The sequence below is a fragment of the Cylas formicarius genome, unplaced genomic scaffold, assembly GCF_029955315.1.
Source record: "Cylas formicarius isolate icCylForm1 unplaced genomic scaffold, icCylForm1.1 PGA_scaffold_8__14_contigs__length_24414737, whole genome shotgun sequence".
NCBI classification, from domain to species: Eukaryota; Metazoa; Arthropoda; class Insecta; order Coleoptera; family Brentidae; genus Cylas; species Cylas formicarius.
This window is the reverse complement of record NW_026844361.1, coordinates 1,130,113-1,148,350: the sequence shown is the minus strand read 5'-3', so window position 1 is coordinate 1,148,350 and position 18,238 is coordinate 1,130,113. Positions and strand designations below refer to the sequence as shown.

Here is an 18,238-nt window from a genome sequence, read left to right as displayed (position 1 = left end):
TCATTATAGCAATAGTATCAGTATAGCAAAACGTAACGATTTTTTTATATGTTTCTGGATATTTGTTTTGTACAAATATAATAGCAACTTGCTTTTTAATCTAAACAATTACATTTAACAAACTTTGGTAATTGCACTGTAAACAAGATTTCTTTGCAAATTTCATCGGTGACCAAGGCGAATGGGTAGTGCGTTGCCCGGAGCAGATTTGTATTTTAAAGAAGCAGCTTCGGGGTTTCTCATTTTAGAGGGACGCATTAATTTTAAATTAAATTTAAAATCGATGTAATTGTATTGTGTATGTACCCTGTAAAAAGTGTCTTTCACGTTTCACCGAATTTCTTTTGTAAATACAAAAATTTATACAAATAATAGCGATGTTCTATATGATAGACGAAACCTGAAACTATCTCTCCACAGAAATTATGGTACTGTTTAAACCAAATTATCCAATGTTTTATAGTTTTTCATTTACATCAATGTTCAGGATATTTTTGTTTTTTTTTACTCATAATCGACACACATAACCCAAAAAATTCGCGAAGTAAAAGTTTCAACCCTGTATCTCCCACGTTTCCTGGTTCATGAATTTGTCCAAGAGAGTAAATGGTTTTCGAGAGAATACTTGTTTTTTGAAACCATGCAGTACACCGTAACAGTAAATGACGTCATCGTCTCTAGATTGAGTGTGAGATATAGGGACTGTCAAATGGATTTTTTTCAAATATACCGAGAATCCTGTGCGATAGACGAAAACGGTAAGTACAAAAATTGCCCCGATGTGCCCTTCATTACTGTGCAAATCAATTTTGATTTACGGCTAATAATTTAAGGCGGAAAAGAATAAATTGTCAACGTCCTTTAGATTTTTGTCTATAATTGAAAAATATATAATCAAAAAGATGCTTGAAATAAAAGCTATAGTCCAGGACGTCCCGCTTATCCTGGTCCAAGAATTTTGCCCATCGGCTAAATAGTTTTGGAGAAAAATATTTTATCTATAAAAAAAAAGAACCCAAAAAAATTGACAAAATTTCTAAAAAAATACTTCACTACTTTTGATTCGCCCATCTTGTAAAGTTTAAACGTGGGTATAGAGTTCTATATCTAGATTAAGACACCTATCATACTTTTTAATATAGCATGATATTTCCCGAACACCCTGTTCAATATGTGAAAACGTCAAATACGAAGATTTTAGCTGACCATACTCTCAGTATTGCTGTGTAATACAATATGTTATATCCAATTTTCAGTAAAAGAAGAACCCAGTATTTAGTTTTTTGCAAATTGCCGAGACACCCTATACATTTGCAAAAAATCTTTTTGTTAATAATTTTTAGATTTGGATTTTCTGCGTCTGCGTCCTCGTTGTTGATGTTTGTAACCATTTTTGAAAAAAAATCTTTGGACCGTTGTAAAGATGGTATTTTAATTTTTTCGACCCCATTTTCGTTAAAAGGAGCCAAATTTCAGCTTAGCTCACACCGTTGGAAAGTTATTCGTGTTTTTATGTAGCGTCGACGGAGAACATACAAAAAATTAAAACTTTTTTCTGTACCAATGGCGACGCTGTACGATGCTCCGTTCCGAGATATAGGTTTCGTTGCCGAGCGCTGTCGAAAAATTTGATTTTATCGATTTTTAGAAAGGTACAAGTACCATATCCCTTCAAATTCAAATTTTTAGCTCCGCTTGACGTCATGCGCGCGCCGGACGAATTTATGTGCTTTTAAGTTTTGTCTAATACTAATATAGTTTTAACAAGTCCTCTGTGTTTGAGTGTTTCTATTGTGGATATCGCGAACAAAACAACCCGGAGGGAGTGGACGTTTCGTGCGGGTAAATGCTACATAAGAGTAAATATTTGTTGTCCACTGCAGTGGGCTTCATTTGTGTGCCGACAGATCGTGGTGATAACGTAGGGGTGAGGGGGCAGTTTAGAACAGAGACAGTTTTGAATTATTCGATTTACGAAAGCATCATTTGTGTTTCCTAACCTCAAATGCCTTTTTAATACTGGTAACACCGAACTACACGTCAGTCAGTTGCCAGTTTACGTCAATATCAGTGTCAAACAAAATAAAATTTGTCGGTTACTTTACGGAAACGAAACCAAACATTTTTATTTTTTGTTGTTAACGGATTACGGAAAATGTAAGTATTATTTTCGAGTTTTGATTATTTCATAATGTTGTGAACATTATGAATAAATTAATTAAATACAAGTTTCTTGGTCGTCTCCATAATTTTGTTTCTAAAGGATGGTATTGGGGCAGATTTGAAAAAAATCTGTGGGGAAGTTATGAATAAAATGTTCAAAAGTGCCCCCGCTATTTGAACAAATGATGTTTATTTATTTTTTAAAATAATTGATAAATATAAATAAATAAGTTCATTTTATATTCTTTTACAGTTGTGAATCACAATGGTAAGAAATTGCAAAAAGAAAAAAGAAAATGATGTTAACGAAGAAGACGCCGAGAGAGCTGTATTGTGTGTTGTCAATGATAGCATGAAACTGAGGACCGCTGCTGCTATATATAATATAAAACCAACCACTTTGTACTACAGAGTAAAGAAATATAAAGAGAATGTAATGCCAAAAAATGTAAACTATAGCAGCAAACGCGTTGTGCATCAAATTTTCACTAATGATGAGGAACTTATTCCGGAAAGGGACTTTAAAATGTATCCAAAATGGATTATTTTCTTACCTATTTACAAGGTCGAAAATTGGCATATCAATATGCGTCAGCGTTAGATAAGTGTCCTGAAAAATGGTTAGATAACAAGAGTATGGACATTGAATGGATGAAAAACTTTATGAAAAGGCACCCAGTATTATCTTTGCGAAAACCTGAAAACATCAGTCTTTCCAGATCAACTAGTCTCAGCAGAAAGAACGGTTCGTCACGAATCTTAACTGATACTCCCGAAAAATGCGCAGTAGAAGCTACGGATGATACGCAAGCCTTCTATTATGTCTTTATCAAGACGCTTAAGAACAATACGTATAAAAAGAAAAACCGTTGCCAAAATATCAGTCGGACTCAGAATCTAATGGAAATATATCTTTTCATGATGATTATGGTATGGATTTAATATGTGGTCAAAATAATTCTGAGTCTGATAATCTAGTTGACGAAATGGTATCAACTCAATACTTGACAAATGAAAATTTAAATGAAAATGACTGTTTATTGCTAAAGTGTCACTCTGCCAAAAAAGGATTACAGAAGTATTTCGTAGCTTAAAATTTTTGTTCCCTGACAAAGGAGACCAATCCTGCATACCGATCACTGATATTGTAAGGAAACTTCCAAAGCCATGCTCTGCTCCAGGAACTTCTCGTACAGCTGTTGTATTAACTTTCAAATTTGATTTTAGTCAATTTAACTAGGTTAGGTACTATTACCAAACTTTTGAGGTTGTTTTTTTTTGCATATTTACTTTTATGTTGGCCAATAAGGCGACTTTGATTATTTATTTTGTATTTGAAATTCCAAACTTACATAGTTTAACTACTTGAATCTTTTTTAAATGCCTTCCTGAGACCATTTTGAATGGTTTATTTTTAAGATAATGTTAAGATTGTAAAGCGTACGAAGTTAGGGGTAATACACAATTATAATATAAGATCTGTATGTTTTAAATAAAGTTCTAAAGTTCTAAGTTACATTGTATTCTTGTTGTTATTGCCAGGGGCACATTTGAACAAAAATAATATTGTTACTTTGATAGGTAATCTATTCATAAAAATACCTTGATATGTAGCACAATATGACAAATATAATGTTTTATTTAAAAAGTGTTCATAGGTGCCCCCTCTCCCCTATGTTTACAAATTGTAACTTTGTCGGACAGTCTCCGCGTCCCACGAAGCCTTAATAAACGCGAGATTAAAACTTTCCGCATTTCATCGTCTTTCTTTCGCGTCGCACAAAAGAATATCGAAATTGCAGACGCGGCTTTCCATTTTTCAAGTTCCGTGCCGCGCCGGCAACTTCGATGGAACTTATTACCCTCGAGTGGCTTGTTCGAAAGAAGTGTCTCGCTTATCTTCGTCGTAGATTTTCGTTTGAAGGGAAGTTTGACGGGAACCATTCGAATCGCAGTTTTTCAGGTCGGGTGCGGGAGGATTGCAAATAGAAAGTAACAGACCGACCGACAAATTAAATAACGAACGCTCGAAATTCGATTACACGATCCTCGCCCGACCCTCAGGGTAAACATATCGCGATGTTTAGCCGAAAAAGGGTTGGTGAATAGGAGCGGTTAAAGTATTAGTCCCGTACCGCAACGTTGCCAAATGCATCGTATGTTGTTTGAGCGGGAAATTTTAACATGTAGGCTAGCTGGATTACGAGCCGTAACAACTAATTATAATAATAAGAAAATATATTTATACTTATTATAAATTGTTTTTTTTTACCTTTTCGATTGAAAATTGAATTCACCACTTATTTTTATACAAAAAAGTGTTATCGTAATGAATTATTTTTTCAAATACCAAAATATCAAAAACATACCGAATTTGCTGACAAATAAATATTCGGACGCATTTAAATCTTTTACTTTAAATCGGACATTATTAAGAAGTAAAATCACCTTTCGCGGCAATAACAGCTTTTATGCGTTTTGGCATGGAATCTACCAAAGTCTTGCAATATTCGGGGGTGAAAGTGTTCCAAATTTCGGTGATTCTTGCCTTTAATGTTGGAACTGTACGCTGAGGATTGTTACGCAAAGCCTTTTTATTCCGATGCCATAAAATTTCAATAATATTCAAGTCGTGGCTACTTGATGGCCACGATGAAATTTTCATATTATGGTCCCCAAACCACTTTTTTGTTGTTTTTGCAGTATGGCACCGCACCGTCTTGTTGAAATATAAAATTTTCATTTCCAAAAGTTCGTTCTATTGATGGAATCAAACTTCTTGATAAAATTTGTTGGTATTTTTCTGCATTTACATTACCATCAATGAACTCGTAGTTGCCAACCCTTTTACCACTCATATACCCCCAAATCAAAACACCCTGGGGAAATTTTACCGTGCGCTTTAGACAATCTTTGTACGAATGGTCGCTGAAGATAACGTTACTCCATGTTTCCGTTGTTTAGGATATTTTAGATTTTGCCCAATCCAAACGTTTTTTCTTCTGAATAGACGTTAATAATGGTTTTACCTTTGCCTTTAAAAAAAGTAGATCATAGAATATTAATAGTTTTTATATTGAAACAGGAAAAATTGTAAACTTACCTTATAAAATCTCAAACCAGACTTATGCATCCATTGTCTACAACATTCCCTGGAGACATTTAAGTTTGCCTCGTGATTCCATTGGGCTTGAATCTTCGTCTGTCAGTTTTACAAATCTTGACCAGAATACGACGATCTCTTTCAGTGATTTTACTAGGTCGGCCTGAACTTTTACCACGGACGCTAACACTAGCTGTCTCTCCATACTTTTTTATAATCTCCCCGACTGTTGATTTTGCAATACTCAAGTCATTTTAAATTGTTTGCATTGATTTACCTCTGCAGTACTGAGATATGATAATTTCTCGCACTTTTTTGTTTGTTGCAACACCACGCGTCATTTTCTTATCACCTATTATACAAACTTGAAAGATACAACCCAAACTGACATCTCATTTATCTAAGCACACTACATTTTACCATGGGAAGCATTGATTTCTTGGTCGATAAACATTCGCGTCCAAATATTTATTTGTCAGCAAATTTGGTATGTTTCCGTTATTTTGCTATGTAATTCATGCGAAACAAAAAATGATTCATTACGATAGCACTTTCTGTGCGTAAATTGATTATTCAATCGACAAAGCAAACAAAAAATTAAATAGATATAAAAATGTCTTTTTTATCATTTTTTACATCGTCCGAACATTTAGTTGTTAGGGCTCGTAAATTTGACAGTTAATAATTACATGAAACAAATGAATTAGAACATTGGAAAATAATTATTGCATCGGATATCCTATTTTTATTTTAAATAAAAACTACTTTAATTTTTCAAAGAAACTTCCACAGGCTACTGCATTACTTTTTACAGAACTCCTAGACTCCTCCTGCGTTGGTTGTTGGTGAGCCAAACGTTTCGGCAATGATCCTGTTGGCTTTTTTAGAGCTTGACTTAAACTGGCTTTCATCTTATTCTGCACCTGTTTATATATTAAGGGGGCGGAGCTAAATGCGGGGCATAAACATCGTCTCGGATCACTGATTTCAATTTCCTAATTGATGACAGATAAAAACCAAGTCTCGGGTTTTTCGTGGGTATAAGAATTGATTACATTCAAGAATTTTCGAATCGAATAAAATTAATGCATTATCACATCACCATCCACGTCAAAAATCATCGGTTATAAACTCTCTTGTTTACAGGAGCCGTAAATCTCAACCTGAGTCACTGAACCCAGAATTGAAACATTTGACCTCTGATCTTCTTTTTAATAATTTTCACATTAAAGATATTAAGCGTTCCATCACAAAATACACTTCACCACAACCTTCCAATAGCAATGGAACCGAAAGCAATCCCACATTTGCCACTGTTGTCCTTCCTTACATTCAAAACATCACTGACCACATGTCAAAAGTTCTAAAGAAATATAACGTCAAAACCAGATTTACTAATTGTCCAAAAATCTCTCAACATCTTCCATCCGTCAAAGGCAAAATTCCATTTGAGATGCCAGGATTTTACAGCATTCCATGCATATGAGGCAAATAATACATTGGAGAGACCGGATGAAAAATATCAACTAGGCTCAAAGAATATGAAAGATCCTTAAGACTAAAACAAACAAACTCACAGCAGTTGCCGAACACAATAGCGAAACCGGACATAAAATTTTGTTTGATAAAACTAAAATCCTTGCATGTAATTAATTCTTCTACCAACGAAATATCCGATAATCTATAGAAATCTATACGCAACCTAATAATCTTAATCGCGACTCACCACTTTGAGAATCAGTCACCCGAGACGAAATTTATGCCCCTCATTTAGCTCCGCCGCACTCAAACAATATATAAGCAGGTACAGAGTAAAATGCGAGTCAGTTTCAGTTAAGAAGACAACAGGATGGTTGGCGAAACGTCAGCAAGTCCGACTCAGCATGAACCGATGCAGGAAAAATCCATGAGTTTTGTAAATAGTAAAAACATATTTCCCAATAAAGGAGCAAAATGCTATTCTTTTATAGTTTTCTGAATAATAATAATAATATAAATTAGCCTAAACCGGTGAATAAATGAATTTAGTCACCTCTGTTTTTTATTACAAACCAATTTTCCAGTAATTATTTCATATATATTATAAATAATGTAGATAATTTGTTGTAATTTTTTTCTATTCCTGGATGCATCGATATGGTATTTTGCCATATTTTTTGCTTTTTTTGTTTGAATGGGACGAATTTGGTTTTTATTTTTTGTTTACTGGTTCACCCATAATAAAAAAAATAATAAAATATTTAAAAATCTGTTTTGTATCAATATCCTAAGATTTACTAAATAGTTAATTTTTAATTTTAATTTGAGATCTGCTATTTTAGTATAAATAACAATAATAACATAATACCCAAAGATGAAGGAGCAGCTTTGAATCAATCTACAGATGATTCAGAGTTGAAGTTTGAAATCATTTTAACTGTTTTAAGAATGTGAGGCAAGACTGATAGTGAAATATCAGGATATATATATATATATATATATATATATATATATATATATATATATATATATATATATATATATATATATATATATATATATATATATATATATATATCTCAGCGAAGATCCAAGAATGCTGACCCAGCAGAGTCCTATTTCTACATATAAAAACGTAGTTTAACGGTGTCGACAACAGTTATAACATTATAATAGACCATTTTAAAAAGGTTGTAAATTTAAATAAAGTTTTTAAAAAAGGCAACGGTCGTCCCGAGTAGTTAATTGGCGCAGTCGTAGCAGGATTTCCAGAAATTGACTAGCGCACCGTGTGGCGACGTCGATTTTTCGTATCATCGGACCTATTGGTGATTAGTGTTTGGCAGAGTGGGGTTTTCTGAAAATCGAAAACCCCAGTCTATCGAAGACCTGTACAGAACACGATCATCGGAAACTAGAAACCATATCGTCTAGTTTCGCAAGAACAAGAATATTTGTGAAGACCAATATCGCCGATCGAAGTCTTGTTCTTATAGAAGGGATGACCAGAACCGCCCCCTATCTAGTACCTTAAGTTGCAATTATTTGTTAATGTCGGAACTCGACGAAATAATTGATAATATTGAAACGTTAGCTATCGATTTAAGTAATAATACACCTTCAACCAGCTCAGGCCAGAAAAATTATTTCGCAACAAATTTGGAAACTATTTTTGAAAAACATAATTTAGGATCAGACAGTCAATTTAGTGAATCTCTTACGAGTATGGCTACTTTTAAATCTGAATATCTGAACTGCGTCCCAGAATTCGATGGGAACCCAAACGATTTATGTAGATACCTAACTATTTGTCAAACTTTTATTGATAAATTTTATAATGTTAAAAAACCTAACTCTTTCCAAAATATTTACTTGTTGAATCGTCTAATTAGTAAATTGAAAGGAAATGCAAAAGTTGTGATCAATCTTCAAACATCCAGTACTTGGAATGATTTAAAAAATATTTTGTATAGAAATTTCGGGGACCAAAGAGACGAATCATGTCTTAACAGAGATTTAGTGATGCTCCGCCAACAGCTAAATGAAAAACCGACTCAATTTTACGATCGAGTTTTGCATATCCTAAATTTGATTTGTTCATTTATTGATACGCATGAAACGACTAATGAAGCAAAACAAATAAAACGTAAACTCTATAACGACCTTGCTTTGAAAACATTTTTATCGGGCTTAAAAGAACCTATTGGTACAACCATTAGATGTATGCAACCTGATAGCCTGTCGAAAGCCTTAACATTTGTAATGCAAGAAAGTAACACGCAATATTTTGAAAATATGACCAAAGTAGTTCAAAATCTGCCACCTCAGAATTTAAAACATAATAACCAGCATTTCCAAAATTTTCTTTCCTAAGAAAATATGCAATTTCATCGGCATAACCCAAATCATTTTAGACATCACCAACAAGCATTTCCCACCGGTCCAATTGATATTAGGCCAATTTATAGACCCCCGCAAAAATACTATACAAATTCACAAGTTTTTAGCAGACCTTAGAATGTCTTTAGACCCAACCAAATTAAAAATCTATCTCCACCTATGCCTATGTCTGTGTCTACGCGCAACAGTGGCAGACCAAATTTCAATAACCAAAATAATTTTAAAAATAATCCCATTTCAAGCAATCTCAAAAACCGCAAAAAATGGAAGTCGAGGAGATGTACAACACGGAACTCGATCAATCTAATCAATTTGATCAATGTTATTATGACCCATATTACCCTGACTATTATTCATATTGTAACAGTCATTATCAGCAAAATAATCCAGAGTATTTTGTACCTTTGGAACAACCCACAATTCAGCCTGATAAGTTGCACACTGAATGTTTTCAGTCGATACTCACTACGTCATCATCTGAAAATGATAACGAGTTAAGTGGAAATGTAAATTTTACGGAAGCTCCGCAATTAGACAATAAATCTTAACACCCACACATATTTCTTTAAATACGTCAAATTTAAGCGAATTACCTTTTATTATTTTTCCCGAGCACAACTTTAAAATATTGATAGATTCCGGATCAACAAAATCCTTTATAAGACCTGATTTAGCACAGAAATTCTATCCAAATTGCATTCGCTATGACCCATTTATTGTTTCTACATGTTCCACAAATATAGTTCTTTGTTACTTCCATCAAAAATATCTAATTTACCAAACCCAATGCAATTAAAATTTTATCTCTTCAATTTTCATAATTATTTCGACTGTTTGATCGGAACCGATAATTTAAAATTACTGCAAGCCAGTCTAAACTTTGAAAAATCTTTTCTGATTACTCCATATACAGAAATAAAATTATCTTTTCACCAAACAAGACAAAACAATTTAAATTTTATAACTATTGCCCCTCGCTGTGAACAAATTATTAATATAAAAACTACAATTAAGAACGGAGAATTAATTATTCCACACCAAAAAATTAATAAATGTGAGATTCCTGAATGCTTGACTATAGCGCGAAATGGAAAGGCCCTTACCTCCATTTTAAATAATAATTGCGATCCCATTACTTTAGATTTTTCTGAACCAATCACAGTTGAAAAATTTTGCAAAAAAGAAATGGAAAATATTAATTTAAATCATTTCGATGATAGCCCCCAAAAATTTGATGTGTCGCAAATATGATCTAATCACTTAAATGCAAAAGAAAATTCTGAAATTTTTAAGCTTTGTTCTAAATTTTCCGATATTTTTTATCAAGATGGAACGCCTCTTACTTTCACCAGCAAAATCAAACACCACATTCGCACAACCCATGAGGTGCCGGTTTATACAAAAACCTACCGTTATCCCTTCATTCATAAAAAGGAAGTAGAATCGCAAATAAATAAGATGTCTCAAAATATAATTCGACCTAGTAACTCGCCATGGTCATCTCCTATATGGGTGGTACCCAAAAAGATCGATGCTTCTGGCAAACAGAAGTGGAGGGTAGTCATCGATTATAGGAAATTAAATGAAAAAAGTTTGAATGATAAATACCCTCTCCCCAACATTACGAACTTACTAGACAAACTTGGAAAATGCCAATATTTTACGACACTCGATTTGGCAAGTGGTTTTCACCAAATCGAGGTAAACGAACCTGACATACCAAAAACTGCCTTCAGCACAGAAAACGGTCACTATGAGTTCTTACGCATGCCGTTTGGACTAAAAAATAGCCCCGCGACATTCCAACGTGTTATGGACAATATTCTACGAGGAATAACAACCGAAAAATGTGCAGTCTATCTGGACGATATAATAATTTTCTCTAGTTCTCTTCGAGAACACATTGCTAAATTAACCGATGTATTTACTCGTTTAAGGGAAGCCAACTTTAAAATACAGCTCGATAAGTCGGAATTTCTTAGGAAAGAGGTTGCCTATCTTGGTCATATCGTAACACCCGACGGCGTGAAACCAAATCCTGACAAAATAACAGCAATTCAAAATTATCCAATCCCCACTACCACAAAACAAATTAAAGGTTTCTTAGGACTTTTAGGTTATTACCGCCACTTTATTGATAATTTTACACAATTGGCAAAACCGCTAACAAAATGTCTAAAAAAGGGTGCTAAAATAATTCACAATCAAGAATTTCTGTCTTGTTTCGAAACCTGTAAAAATGTACTTACTAACGAACCAATACTTCAATACCCAGATTTTAGTAAACCGTTCAACCTTACAACAGACGCCAGCAATGTAGCTCTAGGAGCAATTCTATCACAGGACACAATTGGGAAAGATCTTCCTATTGCATACGCTTCACGTACCTTAAATGACAGCGAACAAAATTATAGCACCATTGAGCGAGAACTTTTGGCTATAGTTTGGGCGACGAAACATTTTCGCCCCTACCTGTTTGGTCGTAAACTCAATATCATTACAGACCATGCCCCTCTCCAGTGGCTTATGTCCCTAAAAGACCCTTCTTCTAAATTATTAAGATGGCGTATAAAACTTGAAGAATTTGACTTCACCATTATATATAAACCTCACAAATCCAACACAAATGCAGACGCACTTTCACGGATAGAGCTTCATACTAAAGAGACTAGTACTTTTTCATTAAAAGAATACATCGAAGATTTTAATAAACAATTAGAACCCTTAGAACAAATATCCGATAATCCCGATCAAAATCTAGACCTAATTTCTAATGTGGCGCAGGCCGACGCTATGTCGACTTATACAAACGACCAAAACCCGCATAACGTACACATTGACCTAGGACAACAATCAGCTGAGGACGACGTCACCATACACACGAACTACGAGGAAGACCCAATAGTCGGAATACCCATTATCGAAACCGCAGTGAACTACGGTGCCAACCAAGTTATTATTTCTAAAGTATTACATCCCGCGGCAAAATCAAAAATCGCCATTCTTTTTGAAAAGAGAAGACGATTTTTAGTACAGCTTTCCGAAAACAATTTCGAAAATGATATAATTAATTTTGTCAAAGAGTTTGTAGTCCCCGACAAGCTTTACTGTACCTCTATTTCGAGAACCCCCAACTTTATGAACCGTTTTGTGAAGCGATAAGAAAAACTTTTAAGTATCCATCTTTTCGTTTTAAGAGATGCACCATTAAATTACTAGATGTAACAAATAAAAACGACATTCCTGAAATAATAAAAAATTATCACGAGAGCGAAACTAATCATCGCGGTATAGACAAAACTGAAATAAAAATCAAAGCACGATATTATTGGCCAAATCCCAAAAAATCAATACAAACCTATATCAATCAATGCGAAATTTGCCAAAGAACCAAATATGAAAGGCACCCAGTAAACATCAAAATGAATATAACGCCGACCGCATCTCGTCCTTTTGAAATCATATTTTTAGATACATACACTTTAGAACAAACTAAATTCTTAACTATATGTAACTATATGCAAAATATGCGCAAGCTTATTGTTTAAAATCTGCCGCAGCTACCGAGATGGCTGATAACTTAACAAACTTTTTCTCTCACCACGGTATACCAAAACAAATAATTGTTGATAATGGTACCGAGTTTAAAAATACAGTTATTACAGAGTTACTAAGCTTACATAAAATAAAAATTCATTTTTGCTCGCCCCACCATCCGCAATCAAACGGCAATGTCGAGCGACTTCATTCTACTTTAGCCGAGCACATTCGATTATTAAATAGTCAAGGCTTTCAAAAGTCTCCAATATATTGTAAAATGATATATGCTATATTAGCCTATAATCATTCTGTCCACTCCGTCACCAAATTAAAACCCATTAACATAATAAATGGTCATATAACTTCGGATGACCCCTTTGATCAAAAACTGGACCAGTTACTATTAAGTAATTACGTAAGTGAACATAAAGAAAAAATCAAAATTACTATATTCAAAAATCAATCAAGGTCTAATCGAAAATAAAACAAAAATAATTGAAAAACGAAACGAAACCCGTGACAGTCCGGACCTGTTTCAAGCCAACCAACAGGTGTATATACGAAAACATGAACGCAAAAAACTTGGAGATAAATTCTCAAAATCCACTGAAATTATATCCGCGAACCCAGAGCGACATACGGTAGCAACAGATACGCAAGCAAAATTACATATGGACAATCTAAAAAACCGCTTAGAAACACGTACAGTTTTGATTAAATTCCGTTAACACTAGGTTTTACATTTCAGGCTTGTCGGCTTCACTTGTGGCTTTTATGATGAAATAACTTTAAGAAAATTGGACAACAATCCCGGAATTATGCCAGTAAAATTGGGAAATGCAAAATCAATCGAATATACTTACACTTTAATCCATTATTTGATTTAAATCCAACAATATTGGAAACTAATAAATTATATTTAAAAAAGGAAAATGTCTCAGAAATAATATCCTGCCACCCGGGATATTACAATGATAGTCAAAATTATATTAAACTTCTAAACATTTTCGAATCTAGGATTGAAAATAAAGTTATAGAAATCCTTCCGCATTAAAAAAGATCTAAGAGAGGGCTAATAAATGCACTCGAATCTGTTTTTAAGGCTATTACAGGAAATCTTGACGCTTCTGACGGAGAGCATTATGAACAGCTTATTAAAAACTTACAGCGCAACCAAAATGAGTTAGCCGAAGGCATTCTAAAACAAAATTCTTTATCCCTTAACATTCTTATAAAATTTAACCAGACTTTGCAGAAAATGTGTCAAAATGGCAAGTACTTGGAGTCAAAGATCAATCAAATAGCTCTTATTGTTCAAAAGTCAGCCTATAGGGAGAACGCACTAATTATTAAAGATATTTTGGTACAAATGATCAACACTTATGAAATAATTTTATCAATTTTACAAGACTTAGAAAATTCAATAACTTTCTCAAAATTGAATATTATTCACCCAGGTATAATTAAGATTAACGACTTATTTAAAGAGCTTCTTATTTTGCAAACCAAAGTTGGAAAAAACCAAATGATTATACCTGTAACGTTAGAAAACACTTTTATTTTTGAGAAATTAATTACTATTGACTGTTTTATTTTGAATAATAAAATCAAGTACCTTTTGAGAATACTAATGACTAATCCAATAATTTTCGATTACTTTCATGTCTACTCAATCCCCATAAGACACGAGAGTTGGTTTAGGATTGTTTTACTGCGTGCAAAATATTTAATAAAAAGTGAATTGCAACATGCATACTATAATGGGCCCTACAAGGAGGCTACTAAAGGTCTATTGGTCTGCACCCAACAAGAAATCAAGAATAACGACAGCAGCAGTCCTTGCGACATAGCCTTGTTGAGCACAAATCCACAAATCACAAATTGCCACAAAACACAACTCAAAATCACTCAGCTAATAGTTAATCAACTAGAAAATTCCAATCAATGGATTTTAGTAGTCTCAGATGTACAGAGCGTTAAACTTAAATGCAACGCTCAGGATGAGATTCAGAATCTTCATGGGACATACCAAGTCAAAATTCCAAAAGAATGCCTGATCAAAATTGATCATCGCACAATAATTAGTGATGTCAGATCAATCAACCTTAGTACTCAGCCAATATTATTTCCTGATCTGCCAGATATTCCAACACAACAAAGCGAGATGGATTTGACTGTCAAATTAAATGAAGTTAAGTTAGATGAACTAAACCTTTTAAGGAATGAAATTCAGTTAAATTACCCACTTTTGAAGTTTTCGGAGTTTTACAAATATCCGAGCATATGGACCATCCATATATACATGGTCATAATCAGTTTGTGTCTATTTATTTGCTATAGAAGATTGTTACAGCCAAGATGCACCAAATCCAGCAAGAAACAGCAGCAAGAAGTGGAAGAACCTAAAGATCCAAAATGTGTTCAACTGCCCCTCTTGACGGTATAGTTAAAGCTTACGGGGGGAGGAGTTACCTCACTACCGAAGATCCAAGAATGCTGACCCAGCAGAGTCCTATTTCTACATATAAAAACGTAGTTTAACGGTGTCGACAACAGTTCTGTCTAGATATGTTATTGTAACAGACCATTTTAAAACGGTTGTAAATTTAAATAAAATTTTTAAAAAAGGCAACGGTCGTCCCGAGTAGTTAATTGGCGCAGTCGTAGCAGGATTTCCAGAAATTGACTAGCGCACCGTGTCGCGACGTCGATTTTTCGTATCATCGCACCTATTGGTGATTAGTGTTTGGCAGAGTGGGGTTTTCTGAAAATCGAAAACCCCAGTCTATCGAAGACCTGTACAGAACACGATCATCGGAAACTAGAAACCATATCGTCTAGTTTCGCAAGAACAAGAATATTTGTGAAGACCAATATCGCCGATCGAAGTCTTGTTCTTATAGAAGGGATGACCAGAACCGCCCCCTATCTAGTACCGTAAGTTGCAATTATTTGTTAATGTCGAAACTCGACGAAATAATTGATAATATTGAAACGTTACCTATCGATTTAAGTAATAATACACCTTCAACCAGCTCAGGTCAGAAAAATTATTTCGCAACAAATTTGGAAACTATTTTTGAAAAACATAATTTAGCATCAGACAGTCAATTTAGTGAATCTCTTATGAGTATGGCTACTTTTAAATCTGAACATCTCAACTGCGTCCCAGAATTCGATGGGAACCCAAACGATTTATCTAGATACCTAACTATTTGTCAAACTTTTATTGATAAATTTTATAATGTTAAAGAACCTGACTCTTTCGAAAATATTTACTTGTTGAATTGTCTGATTAGTAAATTGAAAGGAAATGCAAAAGTCGTGATCAATCTTCAAACATCCAGTACTTGGAATGATTTAAAAAATATTTTGTAGAGAAATTTCGCGGACCAAAGAGACGAATCATGTCTTAACAGAGATTTAGTGATGCTCCGCCAACAGCCATATATATATATATATATATATATATATATATATATATATATATATATATATATATATATATATATATATAATATGCGCACATATAGACACATTTTTTGTAGTCTTACTCTTACTTTTGCCAGCACTCATATGTATTCTGAAGTTTTGGTACTAGAATCTTCCATACCACTTTCAGATATTGAAGCGTTATGGTTCCTCCACTAATCTTCTTGCAGTGTGGTCTACAAGATTTTTAGCTTTATTTTATTATAAGTTTAAATTGCTTAGTTGATGGATTCAAGATTGCTGATTTAATTAGCTTTAGCCTTTCTGGTGGAGCATCTGCCACCATCTTTACTACTTCTGTGGTTTCCTCTTTCCTGATAAGCGTAAAGATTTCCCAGTTGCAAATTCTAGTTTTACTTTTAGGTTTGTAAACTATGTAAACTATCCATATTCTACCTATATTTTGTACAAAACTTATTGCGTTCCATCTTGAAATGAAATGAAAACGTCCATTGATTTTTGTATAAAGTCACTGCATAAAAAAGTTTCAATTAAATAAAAAAAAATCTTATGTAACTAGTTAAATTTTCTATGCGTTGTGAAGTATATTCAAGAGATAACTTGTTTGTTTATAGCGCAGAAAACAATTAATGTCGAGTTACTCTTATTCCGAGGCTTGTGTGTCCTTTTAAAAAAATAAGTAAATCCTTTGTCCCATCGTAATTGATTAGCATAGAACGCTATCACAAAAGACCACAGTACTCAAATGCAATATTAAAACCGATTTTTGTGAGAGGGTTTTGTTCAAAGCAAACTTAGTTTTTTGCGTTGAGATCCCAGTAAATAAAAAATACACTTTAATTATTTAAATTAGCGGATTTCAAAATTTATTATTGTTCAGCACTATAGGTGAATCCCAGACGCTTTTTATACAATGCCAATATTTTAGGTGAATCGGAATTTTTCTATTTTAATAGTTTATTTCTGATAAACCTGTTTTCGGAAAATCACGATTTGGATAATCAAGATTGTACTGTATAAATTTCTTAAATCCCTTTTTAAGTTTGACTCTGTCTGCCGGAAAAGATAGGATAAGGTAAAGGCCAAAACTGATAAAGTGACAATCTCAAATGAATATGAAGAAAATGACGAAAACAATTTTTAGGTAACTGTTATTAGTGTGTACCTTCTTTAAGTGCCTTGTAGCTGTCTTCCTTCCTGCAAGCCTTGGAAGCCTTCAAAATCTCAAACTCCACGCAATACCTGAAACAATAGACGAACTATAGATTAAATTTATACTCAAAACTCAACGATTGCACGTTGTAGTTAAGTAGTAATGGAAATTTAATTACCGTTGTAGGATTATGAATTTAAATCCACGGAGTAATATCAAAAACAAATCAAAACTGTATTTACAGATTTATAACTTTTTAATGACAGGGAAAAATAAAAACTAATTATGAATACTGAATCCCCAAAATTATATTTTTTAATTAAATTAGACAAACTGGATATACCAATTAGGCCTATAGTTTCTTTTGTAACAGAACCATCAATTAAACTTTCAACAAGATTAATAAAATTTTTAGATATGGTCTTAAAAATTCGTTCGAACTAATCAATAAGGTTAAAGCCATTAAAATTTTTTTCAATTTTAGTTTTCTTTGACGTCCAAAATCTATTTCCTAGCATTCCACCGATTATCGTAATACTGGACAATACTACACAATACATTTTGAATTTAATCGTCAATTGTATATTGCTAAAGAAGGATTAATTATGTGAAACGCACTTTGTCCACTACTTGTTGAAATATCATACACAAACATCTTCTAAGTAAAGGATGATGTTTTTACTTGTTTCACACTGGAATGGAAAGACAACTGCAGTCCCTTTTGAATCATATTCCATACATAAAATTTATATAAAAAACTAACCAAAACTATATAACTCTTTAAAATTTCTGGACTTAGCGATAACTAAATTACAGAACAAATTAGATTTTTCTATTACACACGGACACTAATACAATACAATACATATTTACTTAAATCACCCTCATACACACAAAATGGATGCCTTTTATTCTTTTATCTATACATATATATATATATATATATA

The 18,238-nt window shown here is 33.4% G+C and overlaps 1 protein-coding gene across 1 annotated transcript in view; it reads right to left on the bottom strand.

Annotated features, from left to right (window-relative positions):
* Positions 1-18,238, bottom strand: part of LOC132706545 (somatomedin-B and thrombospondin type-1 domain-containing protein) — a 282,892-nt gene that overhangs the window by 2,196 nt on the left and 262,458 nt on the right. The window contains exon 4 of the mRNA XM_060677925.1: positions 17,304-17,380. Within this exon, the coding sequence (XP_060533908.1) occupies positions 17,304-17,380 (77 nt within the window). The remainder of the gene's footprint in view (positions 1-17,303; positions 17,381-18,238) is intronic.